General features: G+C 40.6%; 1 protein-coding gene across 1 annotated transcript in view; it reads left to right on the top strand.

The window, feature by feature from the left end:
* The window catches only part of LOC108708146 (contactin-2), a 352,213-nt gene that overhangs the window by 43,614 nt on the left and 281,418 nt on the right, over positions 1 to 27,181 (top strand). The window contains exons 3-5 of the mRNA XM_018246539.2: positions 8 to 152; positions 20,556 to 20,731; positions 20,932 to 21,027. Of these exons, the coding sequence (XP_018102028.2) occupies positions 8 to 152; positions 20,556 to 20,731; positions 20,932 to 21,027 (417 nt within the window). The remainder of the gene's footprint in view (positions 1 to 7; positions 153 to 20,555; positions 20,732 to 20,931; positions 21,028 to 27,181) is intronic.

The raw sequence follows: 27,181 nt of genomic DNA, 5'->3' as shown, positions 1-27,181 counted from the left end.
TTTCTAGCCTTAAAGCCCGAAGGGAGTTTTTCGAGTGAATATGGTCCAGTTTTTGAGGAGCAGCCACAGAATACACTTTTTCCTGAAGGATCAGTAGAAGAAGAAGTCATTCTCTCCTGCCGTTCAAGAGCAAGCCCTTCTACCACATATAGGTAACAGTGTCTCTGTACTGTTCAAAAGGATTTTCCTTCAACAATAATTAAAATACATGTTTACTTGAATTAACACGTTAGTTATTGTTATCTGGTCTTAGCCCCTTCTGTTGAATTGAGCATCTGCCAAGTGCATCTGTTGATACTGGGGAACCCTGGAGCTACTGCCACCTTGAACTTAAAAATAATCAACCTGCTGCATGAATAGGCAGTAAAGTAGCATAGTAATTTAGGTTAAAAAAAGACACATAATCATTTATGTTTATATAAAATCTGCCTAACTGCTATTTGAAGACAAAAAAGCCTTCTGAAGCCTCTCTAATGTGCTTCAGAAGGGGGGGAAATCTCAAAATATGGCAATAAGACCAGTCCCTGGTTCAACTCCTTTTTGAAGTTATCTAATGTATCTGCCATTAAAACTAATTCAGGAAAGAATTTCACAACTTTACAGCTCTCACTGTAAAAAAGTGTTTACAAACATTAAGATGGAACCTCCTTTCTTCTAATCAAAATTGAATGCCTTGTATGCCCTTGTATCTGCTGGAAGGACCTTATGGTAAATAAAGCATTAGAGAGTTTATTTTATAGTTCCTTTATATATTTATACATAATTATCATATCTCCCCACCCCTTTCTTCATGACAAAGACGACTTTCCATACCCCAAGCTTAGTTGGCCTTCTTTGGACTCTCTATAATTCCATAACATCCCGTTTGAGCACTAGAGAAAAACCTGCACAGCATATTTTAGGTGGGGTCTTTACGGTGCTTTGTAAAGGGTAAGAAATATCCTCCAGATGCCTTGTTCACATTTAATTTTGATTTTGAGTAAACCTTATTTACCATATCCTGCATCAACATCTTTTACTATTGTAGCACTATAGTAAATTGTGTGTGCTGTACACCACTATTGAGCTCCACTCCTAATAAATGTGCTCCGGATGAGACCTATAATCTTAGGGAGTGAGCCCTCACAATGGTGTGGAGGCAGGGTGTAGTGCAACTGTAACTGGATACAGGGTATAATAATTGGGCGCCAGTGGTTCTTATAACTTAACCATGAACTTATTTATTAACATACACAATCCTCAGTGGAGTATACAATAGAGCATGACAGGATTTGGCATCACATTGAATAGGCAATACTCACAGCACCATTTGGTCCGTATTAGTCCCCACAGGTAAGAGGACGTGCTCAGTAGCAATAAAGGTACACCCAGCTTTCAGCCTTTTCCCTAAGTGGAACCTGAGGGGAATCTATCTACCCTGTTCCTATACACTTAGTCCCTACTTCTGGGCTATTAGTACCCGGGATCTTAATCCCTCTGACTCTACTCGTCAGAGCCTTGAGCTGCTCAGCTAAATAACCTGTCTGTCTGTTACTCCTAGAGTAACCTATAATGGTGAGTAGCCTATTCTGACTACACCTGACCTGTCTAGGTTCCACAGGGCTCTAACTGCCTGTTCAGGTCAGAGCCAGCACAAAATGGCTATTTTACACATCCCTACATTCTCCCCCTGGTGATCATATTCAAATAACAAAGCACAAAAATACATTGCAACATTACACATGTATTATATTCACTATAGGGTTAACATCCCCTCCAGTAGCCTCTCCATAGGCCTACTAGGGAACCATGGTTAACCTGAAAATCAAGCAGTTTAGGCATATCATGCTAGAAGCCATTTATAGGACACAAGCAGTTAAGGCACATCTTGCTAAAAACCTTTTATAGGACACAAGCAGTTAAGGCACATCTTGCTAGAAAACGTTTAGAAAGCTATCTCTATGTCATAGAACAGTGGTCTAAGTCTTCTTACTACTGGAGACTTAGTACCTTCATATCAAACACTTTACCATAAAGTGATACTTAGCCATTACCTTATAACCTCTTCGGGGTAACTCTCCTGAGTAACCCAGGTACAATGGCATATCTGAAAGAAACAGCATCATAGAAAAACTGTTTATTTTACTGTCACTTAACTGTGCATTTACTAGCTCCACATTGCATACTAATAGTGCAATATCATAACATTCATCATTTTGTATAACCATTTCTTGAGTACTATCCAGGTACCCTGAGCAATAAAAATCTGCAAAAGAAGGCACAGGTTACCCCAGGTTCTGTAAACTTTAAAGTTGATCACTCTCTGCACCCTGGAGACTGATCTGAAGACATATGGATCTGCTCGTCCAGGCAGAACCCAGAATTTTTTTTCCTCCTCTGGGCCTATCGTAGGAGGTGCCTTGAAGCTGCTAGGCATTGTCACAATAGGAGCAGGTTCTTCCTCCGGCTCTAAGGGCTTTTCCTCATACTCCTCCCATCCTGGAATCTTCTCTGAACCAGGGCTCTCTTTGGGTTTAGGAATATTAGCCACCAAGTCTTTTTCTCCAAATAGAGAGATCTTTCCCCATGTACGGTGGTACAACTCAGACACATGAGTGCTTTCCCCTGGCTCACTAGGGGTTAAATGCACTTCCACCTTGGGATGCACAGACCTCACTGGTTCACTCACCACTGTCCTCCGACATTCACACCGAATCTGCTCGGCACTCTCGGACACTGACTTCCAATCTTTCTCATCACTCATGAGAGACGTCAGCTCCTTTTCAATCAGGTCCTCAGTAAGTGGTGGGTCTCTGAAGGTTGGAGTCACTGGCACAACAGGTCCTAATCGACCAAATGAAAACTTGCCCCAATCTATTTCAGAGTCTATTACAGGGGCTGAAGAAGGCTCAGGAAGAACAGTATAGATAGTCACTGTTCATTCTCTCACAGGAAGTGGTCACAGCACTGACTGACAGGCTGAACTCCTGAGCTGTAGCAGCCAAACCCCACCCCTCCCATCCTCAGTCCTGTGTGTCCCAGTCTGCACATAACTGTCTCATGCTGCTGCCTGATCATTCACTTATAACTATATAGCTTACATATTCAACATAAATCAATAGCTGTGAAGGTTAATACAAACTGTAATAGTGTCCTGTGTTCCACAGCAAATAGACCAGTCACACATTTACCTGGACATGTTCTATAGTCCATAATATATTGTTATTCATTGTGCAACTCCCTGCCTCTATTACATTATAAAACTTATACGAACAGTGTACATTAGTATTTACTGTTATGATATTGCAGAACAGCAGCTGTAGGTTTGTTTTCCTTCATATTGATTTATGATCAGGTGCCGTGAGTTGCAAGGGGAAATGCAGCTATTGTTGAACAATTTATAATCAGTTGCAGGGTAAAAGGCAGCTATTCTGGAACAATTTATAATCAGGTGCAGGGAGTTGCAAGGTAAAATGCAGCTATTCTGGAACAATTTATGATCAGGTGCAGGGAGTTGCGAGGTAAAATGCAGCTGTTCTGGAACAATTCATGACCAGGGGCAGGGAGTTGCAAGGTAAAATGCAGCTGTTCTGAAACAATTTATGACCAGGTGCAGGGAGTTGCAAAGGGAATGCTGCTGTTGTGGAACAGTTTATGACGAGGTGCAGGGAGTTGCAAGGGGAAATGCAGCTGTTCTGGAACAATTTATAACCAGGTGCAGGGAGTTGCAAGGTAAAATGAAGCTGTTCTGAGATAATTTATAATCAGGTGCAGGGAGTTGCAAGGGGAAATGCAGCTGTTGTGGAACAATTTATAATCAGGTGCAGGGAGTTGCAGGGTAAAATGCAGCTGTTGTGGAACAGTTTATAATCAGGTGCAGGGAGTTGCAAGGGGAAGTGCAGCTGTTGTGGAACAATTTATAATCAGGTGCAGGGAGTTGCAAGGTAAAATGCAGCTGTTCTGGAACAATTTATGACCAGGTGCAGGGTGTTGAAAGGTAAGATGCAGCTATTCTGGAACAATTTATAGGGAGGTGCAGGGAGTTGCAAGGGGAAATGCAGCTGCTATGGAACAATTTATAGGGAGGTGCATGGAGTTACAAGGGGAAATGCAGCTGTTATGGAACAATTTATAGGGAGGTGCAGGGAGTTGCAAGGGGAAATGCAGCTGTTATGGAACAATTTATAGGGAGGTGCAGGGAGTTGCAAGGGGAAATACAGCTGTTATGGAACAATTTATAGGGAGGTGTAGGGATTTGCAAGGGAATAAATGCAGCTGTTCTGGGATAATTTTTGATCAGGTGCAGGGAGTTGCAAGGGGAAATGCAGCTGTTATGGAACAATTTATAGGGAGGTGCAGGGAGTTGCAAGGGAATAAATGCAGCTGTTCTGGGATAATTTATGATCAGGTGCAGGGAGTTGCAAGGGGAAATGCAGCTGTTATGGAACAATTTATATTGAGGTGCAGGGAGTTGCAAGGGAATAAATGCAGCTGATGGAATTGTATAACATATAACAGATGCAGGGAGTTACAAAGGAAAACCCAAAAGATGTTGATTGCTGTTTGGATACAACTTAATACTGGGTAGAAAATGACTTACACTAACTGCTCATACACATTGCCCTCAGAAGAGAATAAAATACATTTAGCAGCAGATTATATATTATTTATACAGAAGTTTGCTTTTTCCACAATTATTGCAGGGCAAGAGAAAGGAACAAGCAGTGAAGGGAGGTGGAGGAAAACAAACAGGGCAGAGAGGGGGTTAAATAAATAGGAAAGAGAGGGAGAGAAAGGAGCAAGGAAGGGAAAACCAGCAGTAAGGGTTAACAGAAGTCTGCAGGGAAGGACTGAGAGAGACATCACAGACACGCCCACTCCTCCCTCATTGGCTGCTGCAGTGTAGCTTATACAGAAAGAGCTGTGGGCTGCAGCTCAGATACTGAAGAGTCTGAAGGAAGTTGCAAAGGGGGAGGGCTGAGAACAGTTTTCAAGCAAATACAGACATTTTTTGATGCAAAAGGTATTAAAATAAAAACACTTTCTTCAATTTTACATTATTTGAAATTTTTTGATGCATTGTGAAAATTTATGTTATATGTCCCCTTTAACTCAGAGTAGCGGTGTAACTCTTCAGTCACCCCTTGGTGATCATAGTCCTCAGGCACCAGATCCACTGCCAACGCTCGCTTTGGATCGACGCCTTGGGCAGCAACCCAGGCGGACACCTGCTGATACTGTATTCTAGTCATTTTCAATATCACTGTTCAAATACTCTTTGCGCCAGAATACTTTAGGCGAGAGGAAAGAACCACAGAATTCTCCTGCTGCTAGTCTGGCCTTTTTCCTATTGAGTTCCTATTGCAGCGCCTGTTACACTAGGCTGCAGTGCGGTGTTACAGTTTAACCCTTCGTGCCCCACATTGGGCACCAAAATGTAGCGCTATAGTAAACTGTGTGTGCTGTACACCACTATTGAGCTCCACTTCCAATAAATGTGCTCCGGATGAGACCTATAATCTTAGGGAGTGAGCCCTCACAAAGGTGTGGAGGCAGGGTGTAACTGTAACTGGATACAGGGTATAATAATTGGGCGCCAGTGGTTCTTATAACTTAACCATGAACTTATTTATTAACATACACAATCCTCAGTGGAGTATACAATAGAGCATGACAGGATTTGGCATCACATTGAATAGGCAATACTCACAGCACCATTTGGTCAGTATTAGTCCCCACTGGTAAGAGGACGTGCTCAGCAGCAATAAAGGTACACCCAGCGTTCAGCCTTTTTCCTAAGTGGAACCTGAGGGGAATCTATCTACCCTGTTTCTATACACTATACACAGTCCCTACATCTGGGCTATTAGTACCCGGGATCTTAATCCCTCTGACTCTCCTCGTTGGAGCCCTGAGCTGCTCAGCTAAATAACCTATCTGTCTGTTACTCCTAGAGTAACCTATAATGGTGAGTAGCCTATTTTGACTAGACCTGACCTGTCTAGATTCCACAGGGCTCTATCTGCCTGTTCAGGTCAGAGCCAGCACAAAATGGACACTCAGAGCATGGCTTCAGAGCCTTTTATATCCTAGCACAGTGCCATCTGCTGGTCACTGTGAGAGCAGAAAGAGCAAACAGAACCCCTCCCAACTGTATTTTAGGACCCAGTTAGGTGTCTATAACACTGAGGGACTGCCTGACAATAATACTAGGGGTGACTATTTTACACATCCCTACACTATTAATATACTTTAAAATTTGTGGTAGTTAATGTCAGCCTTTGCTACAATCCATTTATATTATTTTAGCATTACCAACAATGTTCTTATTTCTGAACATAGGGTAGTCTTACATTTAAGACTAAATTGAGAACAGTAATGATTCAATATAATTTTCAATGACAACCATTGCTGTTCTGTATTTTTAGCGTAAAACATGATGTCACAGTTTATGCTCTGAAATAATGCCCTTTATAATCCTTGCAGCAGGATCTTGACAAATTCACAATCTGGGCAGCTGAATTGCATATGAAAAATAAACTTGAAGTCCGTGTAGATAATACACTTGGCTGTAGAAAGCAATGTCAATCAGCAGTTGCAAGGACAATCAAGTGTTTGAGCTGTATTAAAAGAGGAAAAGATTTGCAGGATGAATTTTAGGCCCCACCTAAAATATGCCATGCAGTTTTAGTCTCCAGTGCTTAAACTAGATAATATTGAGTTAGAGAAAGTCCAAAGAAAGCAATTAAGCTGGTAATGGGTATGGAAAGTGTTTCCAGTTAAGCTGGGGATGTTTACACTCCAGAAGAGGCATTTAATGTATAAATATATAATGGGATCATATAATAATCATTCATGCCAATTAGAAGAGTGGAATGGAGGTTCCATCTAAATACCCTATTTACAGTTTGAGCTATGAAGATGTGAAATTCTCTCTCTGCCTCAGTTGTACTGGCATTAGATAGCTTCAAGAAAGGATTGGCTGGCGTTTTAGCAAGTGAGAGAAAACAGGATTATTGAAAATAGCTCTTAGTATAAATTGATCCAGGGACTGGCCCCATTGTTACAAATTAGAGAGGCTTCAGAGTGAGTTTTGCCTTTGGACAACTTGTAGGTTTTACAGTATATAGACTTTAAAGATTGAACTTGATGGATGTGTATTTTCCACCTAATTTACTATGCAACTATGTTAGACTGGGCAATTTATACCAGTGTCAGTAATGTTGAAGGATTCAATTAAGAATTTATTTTTATTCACTTTTATTTTTTTGACTCAAATCAAGTATGCAACAATAAATACGTGTAAAATTACAGCAAAAAACTATTAGTTCATCATTAATTAATCACAGTTCACAGTACTAGTGTCACTTTTCTACCTGTACATCCACATTTTTCTCATAACAAGGGCAGTGTCCCACTGCTACGTACCATAAATCCAAAGTCCACACATATCACATATAAGCCATGGAACAGAACACCAAGACAACCCAATCAACAAGGTATGTTGCCTAGTAATGATGTTGTTCATTGGGACTTTGTCTAATTCTTTAGCCACTTAGATGAGTGGTCCTCTGAGAACTTACAATTACAATTTACTTTGATTTTCTATTTTAAAGGACGTGTAAACCCTCCCCACAAAAATGTGAACAGCCTCTTTGAAATCTTTAGATAACCTACCACTCTGGTTGTTAAAAGGTTAACAGTAAGGCTGCAGCATCTCCTTAATAACCTAGAAATCCTTCTGCTCCTCTACCCCCTCTGCCCCTTCCCTCAGGAATTTACTTTGGCTGTTGGCTCATGATCATACTCAGTTCTTCTCAGCTCAGATTACTAAACACACCCTCCAGTCTAACAGCCAATGAAGAGATAGCACTGGTTGTCTGATTCAATTTTTTTCTCCTAACCAGTGCTTGAATTTGGATCAAAAAAGTGGAGGGATGGTATGTTTGGCGCTGTTGCAAAATGTTGCCCCTCCCACAAATATAAGCAACAACCACCATTATAATAAGCCTCACTCACCAATACTTTCTAGTTTCAGCCACTTTAAGTCAAAGCCATTTCCTATTTGCATGGTTATGAAAGGAGAAGTGAACCCTAGGTATGGGACCTGAATGCTCAGGGCTGGGGTATTCCAGATATGGGGTCTTTCCGCTAAGTGGCACTGATCATAATAAAACAATAATGACACATTTTAAATAATCGTAGCTGGCACTGGTGAGGGAGTGGAATCCCTCTGGGTAGAGATTTTGACTGGGCAAAAGGTTACAAAGAGAATTATCATCTGTGTATGCTATAAACCACCTCGTATAAGTGACAAGTATGAAGCCCAGCTACTCTTGCCGATAGAAGCGGCTTCACAGCTGGGTCAAGTTGTTGCTATAGGTGACTTCAAATATTGCAGCACGCAGTAAAAAGAATCCAAAATTATGTTTTAAATATGTTAATTGTAAAAAAATGAAGCAAGAAGGGGTGGGACCTTTAATATCAGAGGGGGGTCAGCTGGTTGATGAAAACAAAAAAAGCGCATATTCTGAACACATATTTTTTGTCTGTCTACACAAATGAGGAACCAGTTAATGGAGGTTTCCTACTTGATAGTCCCAATTCTAGTAAATACAACTAATAATGCATGGTTCACAAATGAGGAAATTCAAAAGAGACTAGAACATGTTAAGATAAATAAAGGTCCGGGGCCAGATGGTATTCATCCCAGGGTACTTAGCAAACTTAGCTCTGTGATTGCCAAACCTATTTACTTAATTTTTCAGGATTCTCTGAGGTCTGGCATAGTGCAGAGAGAGCGGTGAATTGCTATTCAAAAATAGGTGCCGCTATTCAAAAAGGCATCCTGTTCTCAGCCTCAAAACTATAGGCCAGTTACTCTGACGTCAGTGGTAGGAAAGCTTTTTGAAGGGTTAATAAAGGATAAGATAATGGACTTCATAGCAAATCATAATATTATGGGGCAAATTCACTAAGCACCGAAAATGCGCTACCGATGGCTTCTCCGCACTTCGCTGCACTTCACCAGGTGTGGTTTGCCAGGGCTGCTCAAATTCACTAAAATCCGAAGGTGTGCCCAGGGAGGCGAAAGGTAGTGAAGTTGCGCTAGCGTTAATTTGTCAAAGCAGGTCCTATGTACTCTATTGCACTTTGCCTGGTCTGAGGTGGCGCAGGCAAGTCTGGCGCAAGAGGTAACGTTCAGTAAAATCCACAAGTTAGTGAATTAGCGTAGTTACGTCCCTTCGCCATATCGCAACTTCGCCTGGCATAAGGGTGCGAAGTAGCGCTAGAGTAGGTCCACTTCGCTAGCGAATTTGACGCCATGCTGGCGAATTTTCACTAGCGTTAGTCACTTCGCCCTTTAGTAAATATGCCCCAATGACTTTGTGCCAGCATGGTTTTATGCGTAATAGATCTTGCCAGACTAACCTTATTTCTTTTTATGAGAAGGTAAGTGGGGACCTCGAAGGTTACTGGTTAAATGAAGGAATGTTGGCCTGGAACATAGTATTTGTACCTGGATAGAGAACTGGCTAAAAGATAGACTACAAAGAGTAGTGGTAAATGGAACATTTTCTAATTGGACCAGTGTTGTTAGTGGAATACCATAGGGCTCTGTATTAGGTTCCTTGCTTTTCAACTTGTTTATTAATGACCTGGAGGTGGGCATTGAAAGTAATGTTTCTATTTTTGCAGATGATACTAAATTGTGCAGAACTATAGGTTCCATGCAGGATGCTGCCACTTTGCAGAGTGATTTGTCTAAATTGGGAAACTGGGCAGCAAACTGGAAAATGAGGTTCAATGTTGATGTCACGATCGGCACCCAGAATACAAAACCAGTGCTTGGCTCCTTGGTCTCAGCTCTCCTTTAACAGCCGCCTTTCACCTCGGGAGGAGCCTTCGGCTAATTGGATACCGCCAGGTCTTATAAAGAGAAGAGCCAAGCTAAGGGTTCTGGACGAGCAGAGGGGCATGGTCGTTCTTTTTGGGCAGAAGGTCACAGCTCAAGGAACAGACTAAAGCGTAGTCAAAACAGGCCGGGTCGGTGCGGGCAGAATACAAGCGAAGTCAGACAGGCAAGGGTCAAAACCAGAAGATCAATCAGAAGAGTCAAACAGGCACAGGTCATATTACGAATTTCAGAATAGTCGGGTAACAGGCCAAGGTCAGGATCACAGAATTCAGGAAAGTCAGGCAAGCAGGGGTCAAACACAGGAATCAAGTAACAGGCCATGGTCAGGATAACAGAATTCAGGAAAGTCAGGCAAGCAGGGGTCAAACACAGGAATCAGAATAGCACCCAGGAACTCACTTAGACAAATCAAACAATGGGCAAACATTAATATTACAAGGTCCCTTTAATACCATTTTAATCTGGCGCCTTTGCACAATGACGTCATGATGCCAGCGTCAAATGCGCATATAACATGGAATCGCGAGTCGCGCGTGCCATAGAGGATCAGTGAGGCAGGAAGAACGATCAACGCGACAGGCGTCCCAGCCGGCCCACTAGACCACCAGGGTGAGTACTTATTACAGTTGATAAATGCAAGGTTATGCACTTTGGCAAAAATAATATAGAGAAAAAAGTAGAAAATTTATTAGGACATGATACCTAACGCGTTAGGTATCATGTCCTAATAAATTTTCTACTTTTTTACTTTTGTATTTTTTGGAGACCCTCACATTCTGTTTGGACACAGCAATTTTGACTTTGCACCTTGGGACTGAGGTGAACTGTGAACTTTTCATTAAGTGGTACCACATTTATTTATTTTTATGTGGCAGTATCACTAACCTTCGCTTCTATAAAAATAATATAGATGCAAGTTATATACTAAATGGCAGTGTGTTGGGAGTTTCCTCAAATGAGAAGGATCTAGTTGTCTAATTCTGGGCAGTGTCATTCTGTGGCTACTAAAGCAAATAAAGTTCTCTCTTGCATAAAAAAGGGCATTAACTCAAGGGATGAAAATATAATTATGCCTCTTTATAGGTCCCTGGTAAGGCCTCATCTGGAGTATGCAGTGCACTTTTGGACCCTCTTTTTGGACTTGTTAGTGGGATGGAAGACTTATGAGGGTAGACTGTCAAGGTTGGGGTTGTTTACTCTGGAAAAAAGGCACTTGCGAGGGGACATGATTACACTTTACAAGTACATTAGAGGACATTATAGACAAATAGCAGTGGACCTTTTTACCCATACAGAGGATCACCGTACCAGAGGCCACCCTTTCAGACTAGAAGAAAATAACTTTAATTTATATCTATATCTATAATTTATCTGAGAGTAGGGAGGGGTGTGTGTGTATGGATGCTGGGTTTTCATTTGGAGGGGTTGAACTTGATGGACTTTGTCTTTTTTCAACTGATTTAACTATGTAACTATGTAACCTTTTGGTAAACATATATAAATTGCTAATGGGGGGAAATAGCTAAAAATTACATGCTTTCAGTACACCAGTGCATAAACACTATTCAAAAAAATCTAATCATGTAAGATGGATGCAATTTCCCAGGCTAACCATTAAAGGGATCCCATTCTGCAGTTGTATTTAAAGCATTTCACTTGTATATACAGTAATTATTACTGCACCCAGCACTAAATTGATTTTAGGGACTGATGGCCTGAAATATGCAGCAAATATTAACATTCTGTTTTAGGAGCCCCAAGACACTTTTTCTGAATTGCAGCTTTTGGAACATACTGCCTACTTCTAGAATGCTCATAAAGTTTAAGTGACAATCTGGAAATAAGGGGACGAGCTTCTCTGACCAAAAACTATGCATGGCTTGGACACATCTAATTTTTTACATGATATGTTGGCTGGTAAGTAATCTGGATATTTCTGTTGGTCATGGTTCCTGGGCCAGTACTGGGCATCCCATTTGACTGGATGCATTTTAGTAAAGTTGGAAATCCCAGAACCCGGTCGCTGGCAGCGCTAAGCAGACATTATCTTCTAATAAGAGAACATGGTGAACATGATCCGCCTGCACCCGGGCCCGGGATTCAGTGATCGGCAGGACACAGCTGCCCTGGCAACAGGGGATACAGCAGCAGACAGGCAAGAGCAATTGATAACTGAGTAACTGAGCTGCGGGTAACCTTTTTGCTGCCAACTGTCAGCCGGAAATAAGTTCTGAGAAATCAGGAGGTTAGGGCAACAGTTCCGGTATTCTAAATCATTGCATCCCGCCTGATGGGATGCATTTTAGTAAAGGAAAAGAAGTGACGGGATGGCATCCCGCCCCAATTCCAGCACTGCCTCCTAACCACCTATCCTGAGCTCAGCTTCTCAGCTTAACCATTACAGTGCTCAACCCCAGCAGAACTTTTTATCAAAGTATGTTGTGCCTATGTAAACCTGCATTCTGCATTGCATGAACTTTACAGCATACATGTCCTGTTTGCATATGTTAATATTACTAATGATGTGTCAGAGGGAAAATGGCCACCAGGTGAAAGCTGCTATTTGTTTTAGGAAAATGTGATGGTGCTGGAAAATGGAGGGGGTATATGTACTGCAAATTATGTGGCTTGGCCCAGAATGTTAGCAACTCTGGCAGTGCACTGTATATGCACTTCCTGGATTCAGTTAACTCTTGTGTTGCTGACATCCAGTTGAGCCAAAAGCCTGGTATTAGTAGTCTAAAAATGCAACTATTAAAAATAGATGTATGTAAATTGCATAGTGCTCAGAGATGCACCATGATTCATTGTTTTGTTTTGGTTTAGATCCCCTTTAAGGACTCTGTACTGGTAGGTTCCAACAAGTTACTCACCCTTCAACTACTTTAATCATATGTTGGGTGGTCCCTCACTCCAAAGTTATCCAGGCTCTATCCAACAGAGTCAGTGGCACCGTCCAAGCCACACAATATCCAAGGAATAGGCAAAAGTTCACTCTGGAGAGCCAATTTGAATCCAGTGATTTTTTATTCAGACACACAACATGTTTCGGACAGACATGTCCTTCATCAGGTGCTAATTACAATGTGTTTTCACTCCAACTATTTATTCACCCCATTTCACCAGCAAGTTCATCAGCTCACCCAATTAGGCCAGACAAACGTAATTAAATAAAAACAATACCAAACAGAATACTGCCATCTTGTGGCCTATTCGTAAAAGGCATAAAAGCAACTGCACCAAGTATACAAAGTATCATAAATAGTAACAATAAATAGTACAAAAGTCATCATATTGAAATAGTTACAAAACGTATCCGATAAAGGAGATAGTATCAAAATAGTTTCAAAGTCCTACCCTTAAGACATATTCGATCCAGATTCATGTCAATCATTTTTCAGTAATCTTTCAGTAAGTAGAAAGCAGTCTAAAGAAAAGCAACAGTATAATAGTTATAAAAAGCACTTTAAACTGAATGCATCATTTATCCCACATGGTTCTAGTGTATTTAAAATATCAATCCACTTCGCCTCACATTGGAGGAGCATTCTTTTCCTATCACCACCACGCGAAGGCAAATTAATTTCCTCTAACACTTGCCATCTTAAACTCGCACTATTGTGTTTGTGTTCATAAAAATGTTTACCTACAGGAGTGTGGGTTTTAATATTAGATGGGTCATAATTTGTAATCGATCGCTTGTGTTCACCTATCCTTATACGTACTTTTCTTTTTGTTTGACCAACGTACATCTTCCCACATGGACATTTTAAACCATATACCACATATTCAGAATTACAGGTACAGTAGTGTTTGATTGGTAATCTATTACCCCTTAAAGGATGTGTCACATAGGCTCCCTTAATTATAGAGTTGCAATTACTGCAATTTAAGCAGGGGAAAGTTCCCATCTTAGGGGGACCAATAAATCGAGTAGTGTTCCTGGCATGTGTAATATCAGATTTGACCAATTTGTCTGCCAAATTCCGTCCTCTCTTATATGAAAAAATGGGCCTTTCCTTACAATATCTGTTTAAAATTGGATCTGTCTGCAACATTGGCCAATATCTCTGTACAATTTTTTCAATTTCCTTACTCTTAGGGCCATATGTAGATACAAAAGGTATACATTCTCTTTTAGTGGTGTCATACTTTTTCCTATTTCCATGTAAAAGGGAATTTCTTTCAATTTTTAATACATCATCACGCATTCGCCTAAGGGATTCTCCATTATACCCTCTCTCCACAAATTTATCAATCAGGTTATTACTGCTCACTATGTATTTGTGATCATCTGAGGTAATACACCTAATCCTAAGAAATTGGCCCTTAGGTATCCCTTTCAGTGTACTTGGGGTATGGAAGCTGCTTTTAAGCAACATATTATTACATTCCGTGGGTTTGGAATATAAGTCAGTTTCTAATTGATTGCCCCGTTTGGAGACTTTTACGTCTAAATAATGTACATAATTAGTATTAAAATCAGCCGTAAATTTAATAGTGTTATGTTTCAAATTAATGAGCTCAAGGAAGGTTTTGAGACTGCTTTCATCACCACTCCAGATCAGGAAGATGTCGTCCACATATCTGTAGTAGCATTTTATAAAATGCCGAAAGTCAGTATTGCCCAAAATAATTGTCTGTTCAATAAAATGCATGAAAATATTTGCATAGCTTGGAGCAAGATTGCTCCCCATGGCGGTCCCTTGTGTTTGTATATAGAACTCTTTGTCAAATGAAAATTATTTTTGCGTAATACAATAGTCAGTAAATCAATCAAAAAATAAACCATATTGTGAGATGTGCTGGTAGAAAGGAGTGCTTGTTCAATATAATGGATTCCCTCATCATGTGGGATAGATGTATATAAAGATTGTACATCTATGCTACATAAAATCCATTCAGGTTCAATGTTTGTCAATTCCATTAGTTTACACAAAAAATCTGTGGTATCTTTTAAACATTCAGGAATAGTTTTAACTATATCTTGCAAAAATGCATCCACAAATTTGGAGAGGGGTTGCAAAATAGATCCCATCCCCGAAACAATGGGTCTCCACGGGGGATTCTGTAAATTTTTATGAATTTTGGGTAATAAGTATAACACAGGAACGCGTGGTGAGTCAGTAATTAAAAAATCCATGTTCTGTTTAGTAATGATACCTGAGTCAAAGGCACCCCTAATTATCTCATCAATGTATTTTTTAATATCCCATGTCGGATCTTTATCCAATTTCAAAAAATGATCCATATTATTGAGTTGTATCAGTGCCTCATTTACATACTGATTTCGATCTAACACCACAATTCCACCCCCTTTATCCGCTTTCTTAATTACTATTTCAGCATTTTCCTCTAAGTTCTTTAAGGCAACACGGTTACGTTTCGTAATATTTGGGCAATATGTTTTACGTTTACCCCATAACTTTTCAACCTCATATAGGATTACCCCCTCAAATTGTTTCAGAGTATCATTGTAAACATCAGGGATAAAATCACTTCTAGGCTTAAATTTATCTGCAATATTACACACATCTTTATTAACCACGACTTTGTCAAAATGCAATTTAAGTTTCATACGTCGTACAAACTTGAAAAAGTCAATCTTCCATCCTGTCAGCAGCCGATAACCCTATAAGCTTATTATCAGCACAAACGAATATTGAATTGAATAACCAGTTTTTGAATTTGTCCAAGAAAGAAATTTCATTGACCTTACATAGCTCTACACTTATTGAATATGTAAAAGCTACGTCGTACAAACTTGAAAAAGTCAATCTTCCATCCTGTCAGCAGCTGATAACCCTATAAGCTTATTATCAGCACAAACGAATATTGAATTGAATAACCAGTTTTTGAATTTGTCCAAGAAAGAAATTTCATTGACCTTACATAGCTCTACACTTATTGAATATGTAAAAGCTAAACGAATACCGAGGGGTCTAAGAAGTGGATTACAGCCCCTGCAATGCATTGCCGATCCAGTATTTCATGAAAAATGGGAAGGGATTTGGAACAAAGCCTCCCTAGACGCCATGGTTCTAACAATACAGTACCTACAACCACTAATTGCTGATGCACATAAAGTATTGGCTGAAGCAAAAAACAAGTTGATTGGAGCATATGATAAAGCAGAGCTTGATAAAATCATTACTGAAACCAATGTTACACTTGAACGCTATAAGAAAGACTTAATTACCCGTAAGCTGCGCAAGTTTGAACGAGATACCCGAGATTATGCGGCTGGCAACGTCTACGCTTGGAAGGAAGGGTCCCCGCGGCAGCAACGAGCACATAGGTTTGGACTGCCGGGACGCCGTAGACCACGTGATACAGAGCGAGATGGACGCCATGCAGAGTTGCGGCTGTGGAGTTCTGATGGTAGCGACTCTGATGACTTCTCCTGGAACGAGGCTGGATATGCGGGTAATCAAAGGCAGCATTTTTTTCACAGCAGAGGGAGAGCATCAGGCGATGGAAGAGGGAGAATACCAGCAGGGGATCGGAGCGCCATAGGAGACGCCGATGTAGGCGCAGGCGCAAGCACCCAGCGACGGTCACAGAGGAGACCTCCACCACGCCAATTCTACCGCTCTTGAATATGCCGGCATCAACAGCGCAGGTAAATAACATTGACTCCTGCTTGGCACCTAATAGTGGCACAAGGGGACTTATTATCAATTTATCCTCGCATGCCCTAACGGATGATGAATCTGAGATTATTAACAAAGGGCTGGGATTTATTCCGACATATGAGACTAAATTGTTCGATTGGAAGATTGACTTTTTCAAGTTTGTACGACGTATGAAACTTAAATTGCATTTTGACAAAGTCGTGGTTAATAAAGATGTGTGTAATATTGCAGATAAATTTAAGCCTAGAAGTGATTTTATCCCTGATGTTTACAATGATACTCTGAAACAATTTGAGGGGGTAATCCTATATGAGGTTGAAAAGTTATGGGGTAAACGTAAAACATATTGCCCAAATATTACGAAACGTAACCGTGTTGCCTTAAAGAACTTAGAAGAAAATGCTGAAATAGTAATTAAGAAAGCGGATAAAGGGGGTGGAATTGTGGTGTTAGATCGAAATCAGTATGTAAATGAGGCACTGATACAACTCAATAATACGGATCATTATTTGAAATTGGATAAAGATCCGACATGGGATATTAAAAAATACATTGATGAGATAATTAGGGGTGCCTTTGACTCAGGTATCATTACTAAACAGAACATGGATTTTTTAATTACTGACTCACCACGCGTTCCTGTGTTATACTTATTACCCAAAATTCATAAAAAATTTACAGAATCCCCCGGGGAGACCCATTGTTTCGGGGATGGGATCTATTTTGCAACCCCTCTCCAAATTTGTGGATGCATTTTTGCAAGATATAGTTAAAACTATTCCTGAATGTTTAAAAGATACCACAGATTTTTTGTGTAAACTAATGGAATTGACAAACATTGAACCTGAATGGATTTTATGTAGCATAGATGTACAATCTTTATATACATCTATCCCACATGATGAGGGAATCCATTATATTGAACAAGCACTCCTTTCTACCAGCACACCTCACAATATGGTTTATTTTTTGATTGATTTACTGACTATTGTATTACGCAAAAATTATTTTCGTTTTGACAAAGAGTTCTATATACAAACACAAGGGACCGCCATGGGGAGCAATCTTGCTCCAAGCTATGCAAATATTTTCATGCATTTTATTGAACAGACAATTATTTTGGGCAATACTGACTTTCGGCATTTTATAAAATGCTACTACAGATATGTGGACGACATCTTCCTGATCTGGAGTGGTGATGAAAGCAGTCTCAAAACCTTCCTTGAGCTCATTAATTTGAAACATAACACTATTAAATTTACGGCTGATTTTAATACTAATTATGTACATTATTTAGACGTAAAAGTCTCCAAACGGGGCAATCAATTAGAAACTGACTTATATTCCAAACCCACGGAATGTAATAATATGTTGCTTAAAAGCAGCTTCCATACCCCAAGTACACTGAAAGGGATACCTAAGGGCCAATTTCTTAGGATTAGGCGTATTACCTCAGATGATCACAAATACATAGTGAGCAGTAATAACCTGATTGATAAATTTGTGGAGAGAGGGTATAATGGAGAATCCCTTAGGCGAATGCGTGATGATGTATTAAAAATTGAAAGAAATTCCCTTTTACATGGAAATAGGAAAAAGTATGACACCACTAAAAGAGAATGTATACCTTTTGTATCTACATATGGCCCTAAGAGTAAGGAAATTGAAAAAATTGTACAGAGATATTGGCCAATGTTGCAAACAGATCCAATTTTAAACAGATATTGTAAGGAAAGGCCCATTTTTTCATATAAGAGAGGACGGAATTTGGCAGACAAATTGGTCAAATCTGATATTACACATGCCAGGAACACTACTCGATTTATTGGTCCCCTAAGATGGGAACTTTCCCCTGCTTAAATTGCAGTAATTGCAACTCTATAATTAAGGGAGGCTATGTGACACATCCTTTAAGGGGTAATAGATTACCAATCAAACACTACTGTACCTGTAATTCTGAATATGTGGTATATGGTTTAAAATGTCCATGTGGGAAGATGTACGTTGGTCAAACAAAAAGAAAAGTACGTATAAGGATAGGTGAACACAAGCGATCGATTACAAATTATGACCCATCTAATATTAAAACCCACACTCCTGTAGGTAAACATTTTTATGAACACAAACACAATAGTGCGAGTTTAAGATGGCAAGTGTTAGAGGAAATTAATTTGCCTTCGCGTGGTGGTGATAGGAAAAGAATGCTCCTCCAATGTGAGGCGAAGTGGATTGATATTTTAAATACACTAGAACCATGTGGGATAAATGATGCATTCAGTTTAAAGTGCTTTTTATAACTATTATACTGTTGCTTTTCTTTAGACTGCTTTCTACTTACTGAAAGATTACTGAAAAATGATTGACATGAATCTGGATCGAATATGTCTTAAGGGTAGGACTTTGAAACTATTTTGATACTATCTCCTTTATCGGATACGTTTTGTAACTATTTCAATATGATGACTTTTGTACTATTTATTGTTACTATTTATGATACTTTGTATACTTGGTGCAGTTGCTTTTATGCCTTTTACGAATAGGCCACAAGATGGCAGTATTCTGTTTGGTATTGTTTTTATTTAATTACGTTTGTCTGGCCTAATTGGGTGAGCTGATGAACTTGCTGGTGAAATGGGGTGAATAAATAGTTGGAGTGAAAACACATTGTAATTAGCACCTGATGAAGGACATGTCTGTCCGAAACATGTTGTGTGTCTGAATAAAAAATCACTGGATTCAAATTGGCTCTCCAGAGTGAACTTTTGCCTCACCCTTCAACTACTTTTCATTAGATACTTGGCTGCTTCCTAAACAGCCAACTCTATCTTGTTTCTTGTACCTTGGCCATGTAAGAGAATGAATAGTTTCAACCTTATATACGCAAGATAAATTTGACTCACAAAGCTAAAATGAAAACCAATGCAGCTACCTTAATCTCTAAAAGCTAGGGAAGAAAAAATAGACAGAAAAGAGGTGAAAAGAGAAGGAAAAGTTGTTTAGAAAAAGGTGAAACAATTTTAAACAAATAAAGACCAAAAATAATGTGTATGAAAACATGCACTTATTTTATCCAGAATCTACATGACTAACCAATACCATTTTATGCCTATTTGCTCTTTGTTTATTTTTTGTATTGGATAAATGAAGAGAAAAGGGGACTGTAAATGGTTGAAACATTATTAAAGGACGAGAAAAGCATAATTCACTGTGTGGGGTGGGGGAAGGTACCAGAATTGCAAGCGCTACGTTTCAATAAAAATTGCACAGGCTTTGTAAAGAAGCACTGCACTGCCATCTCAAATCTGAATTCCAGGTGAATTCCAAGAATTAGGCCTGTACATGCTGGTGTATTGTAAAATCAGTGTTTAGGATTGTATATGACACCTGAGCTGATTAATTAAATAAAAACTAAAAAAACTGAAAAATTGTGCAAGAGTGTATGTGTGTGCCAACTCAGCAAATTTTGTCTTCTGTGCTTGTATGTGTGTGCATGTTCTGTTCGTGTATATACACGAACAGAACATGTACAAATACAAGCACAGACCACACATTCACAAAAGTAGTATATGGGCAGTAAAATAACTGTAAAAGAGAAATTTCCATTTTTAGTACAGATATTTACATGAATATATACAGGTATGGGACCTGGTATTCAGAATACTTGGGACCAAGAGTTTTCCACATAATGTGTATCTCCATACCATGTCTGCTAAAAAATGTAAACAATAAATAAACCCAATAGGATTGTAGGATATGATCAAGTGCACAGTACTATTTTACATAGAATAAGGAAATCATTTTTAAAAATGTTAATAATTTACTTAAAATGGAGTCCATAGGAGATGGTTTTCTGTAATTTGGAGGTTTCTGAAAAACTTTTGATGGGGTCTAAATCTCATGTATTAATGTAATTAATATCATTTGACAGTAAAATGTTAAAAATAACTGCCATATTCAGATTAAAAAGCATATTCTGATGAGCATTGCCCGTTTGACTCTGTAATGTTTTGTTATTTCCTCAGGTGGCAACTGAATGGTACAGAACTGAACCTGAATGCAGATCCCAGCTACCGATTGGTGGGAGGCAGTTTAGCAATTTCCAGTCCAACACAATCAAAACATGCAGGATCTTACCAATGTATTGCTTCAAATCCCAAAGGCACAGTGCTCAGTAGTGAAGCCTCTCTGCGATTTGGCTGTAAGTAAATTACTTAAAGGGACCATTGGGTTCATTGGTTTCATTATTAAACTAATGCAGCTACACAGGCAAAATTAGTTAACAGGATTGCTCATCATACTATGACGTTGTATTGGTAGTGCTCAAATTTTGCATTTAGTTGAAATTGTCTTTTCTCCTGAATTTCACAAGTTATTTCCTCATATATTCCTATGCCTCAGACCTGCATGAGTTTCCGTCAGAAAAGAGGGAACCTGTCAAAGTAACAGAGGGATGGGGTATTACGCTGACCTGCAACCCTCCAAAGCATTATCCAGGTAATAATATAACTCATTAGATTCGCTGTGCTAATATGGTTATATTAGTACTAAAATATATAATAAACTAAAATTAATTCTGTGTTAATGTGGGAGCATGTCAGGTGCAAGATGATAGAGCATTCCAGAGGTAGAATGGTTTTATGACTCTTGTGGTGACTCTTCTGGTGACCTGTATGTCCTGGGGGACATTAGGGCAGGATGGAAGTGTAATGTTTTGCAAGATATATGTAGAAAACCAACTAATAAATTATTAACTATGAACTCTCTTGTTAGGGAAATCCATAAACTGAATATCCTTAGACTAAGGATACCCCCAGTCTCTTAAGATATATTTGTATATTGACCCTTTACAAATATACATGCACTTTGAGAAAGGCCAAAATGTCAGTCCCCACAATAAAGAAGTGAACTATTTCAAGTATTAAAGTCCCCTAACCAGAGTGCCGGTATGTTGTGAAATGTGGCATTAACAGAGCATCTTTCTGAATTACTTCTGGGTGGTCTGGCGGTGGTATGTAGACATTTAGCAGCAGTAGTAGGTGAGAGTTCATCAGATAGTTAAGAAAAAGGTATCTACCCTAAGGGTAATGTTGTAATGAGGACAATTGGAATTGTACAGCTTTCTGGATCAGGATTGTGACACCTCTGCAGTATTGTAAAAAAGTACAAGCTATACAATTATGTAACCAGTAGGTGCTAGGTTTAGATGCGTTGTTTAAGCTTACCGGTGTTTACGGTGGGCCCGGGTGCACACACCCCAGACCTTCAGCAAGGGGAGCAAATACCAGGAAACTTCAAAAGAGGCTGGCACAAGCTTGGACCCACTAAGTAGTGAATAGGAGTCAGACTGTAAAAGGCTTAAAAAGGCTTAAATTTTATTTTCCATAATTAAGAACCAAGGCCTGAATCGTTTCATGTCTACCATGGACATAGGCTGAACATTGAACAATACATACAAGATATTTATAAGAAAGCTAGCCAATGGGAAACAAGTAGGTAGTGCTACCCGATGTGTGCTCAAAGAAGATATTGAAATCCTAGGAGTCAATAGACACACCCCTAAGGCCAAAATAATACATAGGTTAACTTAATTACAGAAAACATAATACAAAGTATAAAGTACAAAGTAAATATATTAAAAAAAAGTAGTAACATAGAGGACAAAGTAAGTTTGGCGCAACAGGCAGCCAGTGAACTTCCAAAGGGGGCCCCCAATCCCACCCAGTGAACTTCCAAAGGGAGCCCCCAATCCCACCTTGCTGTACATGAGAAAAACCAGCACCGTCTTATGGCCAGAACAAGGGTAGGAACCAACTAGGTGTATCAGTTGAGGGTATTCTCCTGATTGTTGCCAGGAGATGTAGCACAGGAGGGGGGGGATTATTATTCTCTAGTATATACTCATTACAGTGAGGCTAATGTGTCTTTTGGAGTTTATTCATGTAGGTTACTCACAACCTTCTGGGGGACGCTGGAGTTTTATAGCTGGTCTCAAGACAATTGTGGCCATCTTCTGGAGGTGTAAAAAATGAGTCTTTTCCATGATACAAAGTAATTTCTTTGCTTGTGAGAACTTAGCTAATTTAATTTGTAGTTCTATGGAGAAGTCAGGAAAGAAGCATATAAGTATTCTCAAACTTGATGGGCCCTTTCTCCCTGACAAGGAGTAGGTAGTTGAGCATTTTGTGGTTAAATATTCTTGGTGGTGCCTCTGGTAGAGAGGGCTTAGGTGAGATGCAGTGCACTCACTCTACAGTGAATGCAGTTAAGAAGGCATCTCTGCAAAAGATACTGATCCGTAACTGCTCCAGTAAGGTCTCTGGGTTGTCCCCTTCTGCTTGCTCTGGGAGTCTGATGTGGCATATAAGTTTCATTTCTACCTGCCGCACTGTGGCTTGCATGGGAGAAAGTATGTCTTATGCACCCTCAGTCTATTTTCTGCCTCTGTCATGGGAGCTCAGATGTTTTGCAAGTCCTGGCAGAGTAAAGAAATGTCTATCTTTACCCCATCAATTTTTGCTATGAAGGTGTTAGTGAGCGTGGCGATGACAGAGGTTTAGAGGTTTGTGATGGCCTCCAGGATTGTAAAGTGATACTGACACTAAAATTTTTCTTTTCAAAATATTAATCTACATCAAAAGTTACATATAGCTCACGTTGATCGTTTTTTGCTGATAGTTACGCTTTTCTAAGTAATTATTACTTGAATTTCCTAAACCTGACTCTTTTGCCAACCTGACTGTCCCATCTCAGTCTGTCAGTTAGAGTTTCTAATGCTAACTGGCTACTGCTACATAAATATGGCAGCCCCCTTATAGAGGAACATGGGGGTAAGAAAGGTAATGTAAAAGCATCAGGCAAATACAAAATTATAAATAGCATTCAAAGATAATGTTATAATAGATATAAAAAAAATTTTATATTCTGGTGTCATTCACTGGGAGCAGGAAGGGTCACCTTGTGCAGTTCGCTGTCTTGTGAGGCTGGAGCACCTGAGCTTTCCCAAGCAACTTCATCTTGTGTGTTAAATTTTGGCACCAACAGCTTGCTTGTCTCGTATGTCTTGCTAGCATTTTGGGGGAGCATTAGGTGCAGGTAGTTCCGCTATGCCACTGGGATACAAAAGTAGAAATTTTTAGCCTCAGGATAAGCTGATCAGAGATTGAGTAGAGAGGTGCTCTGCACTAACGCGTCCAGCTACATTGCTGGTTAGGCCACTCCCCTGACACATTCTATTTTAATGTATATACTGTGGAAAACAAATCATTTAAATTAAAAAATGAATTTATATAATTATAATATATATAATGTATAATTTTTCTCTATTGTGATTCAAAGAGCTTTACAGAGAGCAAAACAGACATTATAGGTACACTAAGGGGTTATTTATCAAACTCCAATTACAAAAATCATGAGAAATTCATATTTTTTTTACCAAAAACAATCTTGATTTTTTCAGAATTTATTATACCCTGCGGCAGAAAAAAGTCAGAATGCGAAAATCCGCCATCTCCAAGCTGTCAGGGTCCTGTAGAAAATAGTCAATGTCAAAGGTCCTATTTCGGGTTTTTGGAGAACTGGGCTGATTTCTCAGTCGGCTACAGGCTCCTTTGCTAGGGATGGGCTGCAACTCAATGATGATGGTGCAGCTGTATTGGGGGAGAAGATGGCTAGATGTAATAAAAATACCTGGTGGTCTAGTGGTGCGGCGGCGTGGACGGCCGCCACGCCACCGCGCTCCTTCTCCTGCCTCCATCGCTGGCGCCATCTTGGTTTCTTAGGGCACGCGCGGCGCGCCTCTTAAAGGTACAGGCGCGCTGGCGTGATTACGCCAGCGCGCATTGGCGCACGTTTTGGCGCGAAATTTGAAAGTATTTAAGGCCCATTCATACTCCCAGCCAGTGCCCGTGATAGAACTTGTTTCTAGTGGTTCCTGAGCCTTGTGCGTCTGATCTGTTCTGTATCTAGTCCGTTTGATTACCCGTGTTTGACCCAGCCTGTTCCTGACTATTCTGCATTCTGTATCCTGACCCTCGCCTGCCTACGACAACTCTTCCTGCTTAACCCCTTGATTGACAACCCGGTTTGACCCTTGCCTGCCTGACGATTCTTGATATCTACCTGCCTCGACCTTGCCTGTCTGACGATTCTCTTGCCTGCTCCATGTGTACCGTGACCTTCGGCCCAAAAGACTCTGCTAACAGCCGTGCCCCTTCGCCAGCCAGAACATCTCGCCTTGCACCCCTCGTTAAGTCCAGGTGGCACCCAAGTAAGCTGAGGGCTCCTCCCGAAGCCCAACGGTGGTCACACTACTGGTGAAGCCGAGCCGAGACCAGGGTGCTTGGCATTTGTTCTGGTATCGGGTGCCGGCCGTGACATTATCACAGGCCATGGAGGACGAAAGTCACGATGATCCTGCTGCTCCTCCTGCTTCAACTCCTCCCATTACCACCGAAGCGCTTCTTATCACCTTGCTACAGCGCTTGGAGGACCATGAGTGGGAGCAGAACAATCTCCCCTGTGGGTTCTTCTGCTATGTGGGGTAATACTACCAGACCCCATGAACACAAAATTGTGTTCCCCGAAAAGTTTAGTGGGGATCGCACCAAATTTTTTGTGTTTAAGGAGGCATGCAAACTGTACCTTGGTTTCTTTTCTCACTCATTTTCATCTGGTGAGGAAAAAGTAAGGTTTGTTATGACCCTGCTTTCGGGTGACCCCCAAATTTGGGCCCTAAGGCTGCCTATTTCTGACCCAGCACGCTATTCCCTAGAGGCATTTTTTAACAGCATGGCAATTCTTTATGATGACCCGGATCAAGCATCTTCTGCCGATTCCGCGATTCGTAAGTTGCGCCAGGGGAGAAGGGATGCGGAGGTGTATTGCACCGAGTCGGTGGGCAGTCGAAACCGGGTGGAACTACATGGCTCTACGTAGTCAGTTCTGTTTGGGGTTAGCTGATCCTGTCAAGGACAGTCTTGTTAATTACCCCCTATCTTCCAACCTGGATGACCTCATGTCTCTCGCCATCCAGGTAGATAGGAGACAAAGGGAGAGAAGGGGTGAGAGGAGTGGTTCTACTTATTCTGGGGTTACTAATGTTAAGTGTAATATGGTGACCAATGTTAAGTTTTCAAACCCCTCTGTGCCTCTACCTCAGGAGGAACCTATACAGTTAGGCATCTCTCATCTAACTCCTGAGGAAAAGGCACGCAGGCGTTCCCAAGGTTTATGTATTTATTGTGGGGAAAAGGGTCATTTCTTGAACCTATGTCCTAGGAGGAAAGGGAGGCTCCCTAACCTAAATGGAGAAGGGGGGCTCCATTTGGGCGCAGGAGTCTCCACTCCCCAATCTGCCTCCAAGGTTTTGATTCCGGTCAAACTAACCTGGCCTACGGGCTCTGTCAAAGTGTCTGCTTTTGTGGATTCAGGGGCAGAGGGGAACTTTTTGGACACTGCATTTGCAGCCAAACACAACATTCCATTGGTTCCTCTAAGTTTCCCCCTGAAAATTTGGGCAGTGGACAAAAGACCCTAAGGGTCAGGTATAGTGTCTAAGAAAACTGTCTTACTCTCTATGTCTGTAAATAATTTGCACAGTGAGGAGATTGCACTATACCTCATTGAGGGTGCTACTTCTCCTCTCATCTTGGGGTTACCTTTGCTCCAGAGGCATAACCCTCTGATTGATTGGGTTTCGAAAAAGATAGTCCAATGGGGTTCAAAGTGTGGTGGGGTCTGTATTCCTCAAGTAGTAGCTACTACTTCTCTAGAGGGGTTACCTGCAGCTTATGCTGAGTTTGAGGATGTTTTCTCTAAAAAGGCTGCAGAGACCTTACCCCCACACCGACCATATGATTGCCCAATTGACTTGATCCCAGGGTCTACGCCCCCTCGTGGGAGGACATACCCTCTTTCATTGCCAGAAGCCCAGGCAATGAAAGAATATATTTGGGAAAACCTGGAAAGAGGCTTCATTCGGCCTTCCTGTTCCCCTGCAGGGGCTGGGTTCTTTTTTGTGGGGAAAAAAGTTGGTGGTCTTCGTCCCTGTATAGACTATAGGGGTCTCAACAAGATCACCATTAAAAACCACTATCCCCTCCCCTTGATCTCAGAGTTGTTCGATCAGATCAGGAACGCTAAGATTTATACTAAGCTAGATCTTAGGGGGGCTTATAACCTCATTCGTATCAGGGAAGGGGATGAGTGGAAAACAGCGTTCAACACCAGGGATGGCCACTACGAGTATTTGGTAATGCCATTCGGTCTTTGTAACGCCCCCGCAGTGTTCCAGGAATTTGTCAATGACATCTTTCGGGACCTGCTGGGGATATTCGTAGTGGTCTATCTTGATGACATTCTTATTTTCTCTTCTAATCTGGTTGAACACAGGAATCATGTTTGTGAGGTTTTACGTAGACTGAGAGAAAATAATCTGTATGCAAAACTTGAGAAGTGTACTTTTGAAGTTACCTCTGTTCAATTTTTGGGTTTTAACATTTCTAACAGGGATCTTGAGATGGATCCAGGGAAGGTGAGAGCAGTCCTGGAATGGACCCAACCCCTTTCTTTACAAACAACCCAAAGATTCCTCGGTTTTGCAAATTATTACCGCCAATTCATCAAGAATTTTTCCCTGGTAATTGGGGTC

The sequence above is a fragment of the Xenopus laevis genome, chromosome 2L (genome assembly GCF_017654675.1).
Source record: "Xenopus laevis strain J_2021 chromosome 2L, Xenopus_laevis_v10.1, whole genome shotgun sequence".
Taxonomy (NCBI): Eukaryota; Metazoa; Chordata; class Amphibia; order Anura; family Pipidae; genus Xenopus; species Xenopus laevis.
Note: the sequence above shows the minus strand (reverse complement) of the source record. Positions and strands in the feature narration are given on the sequence as shown.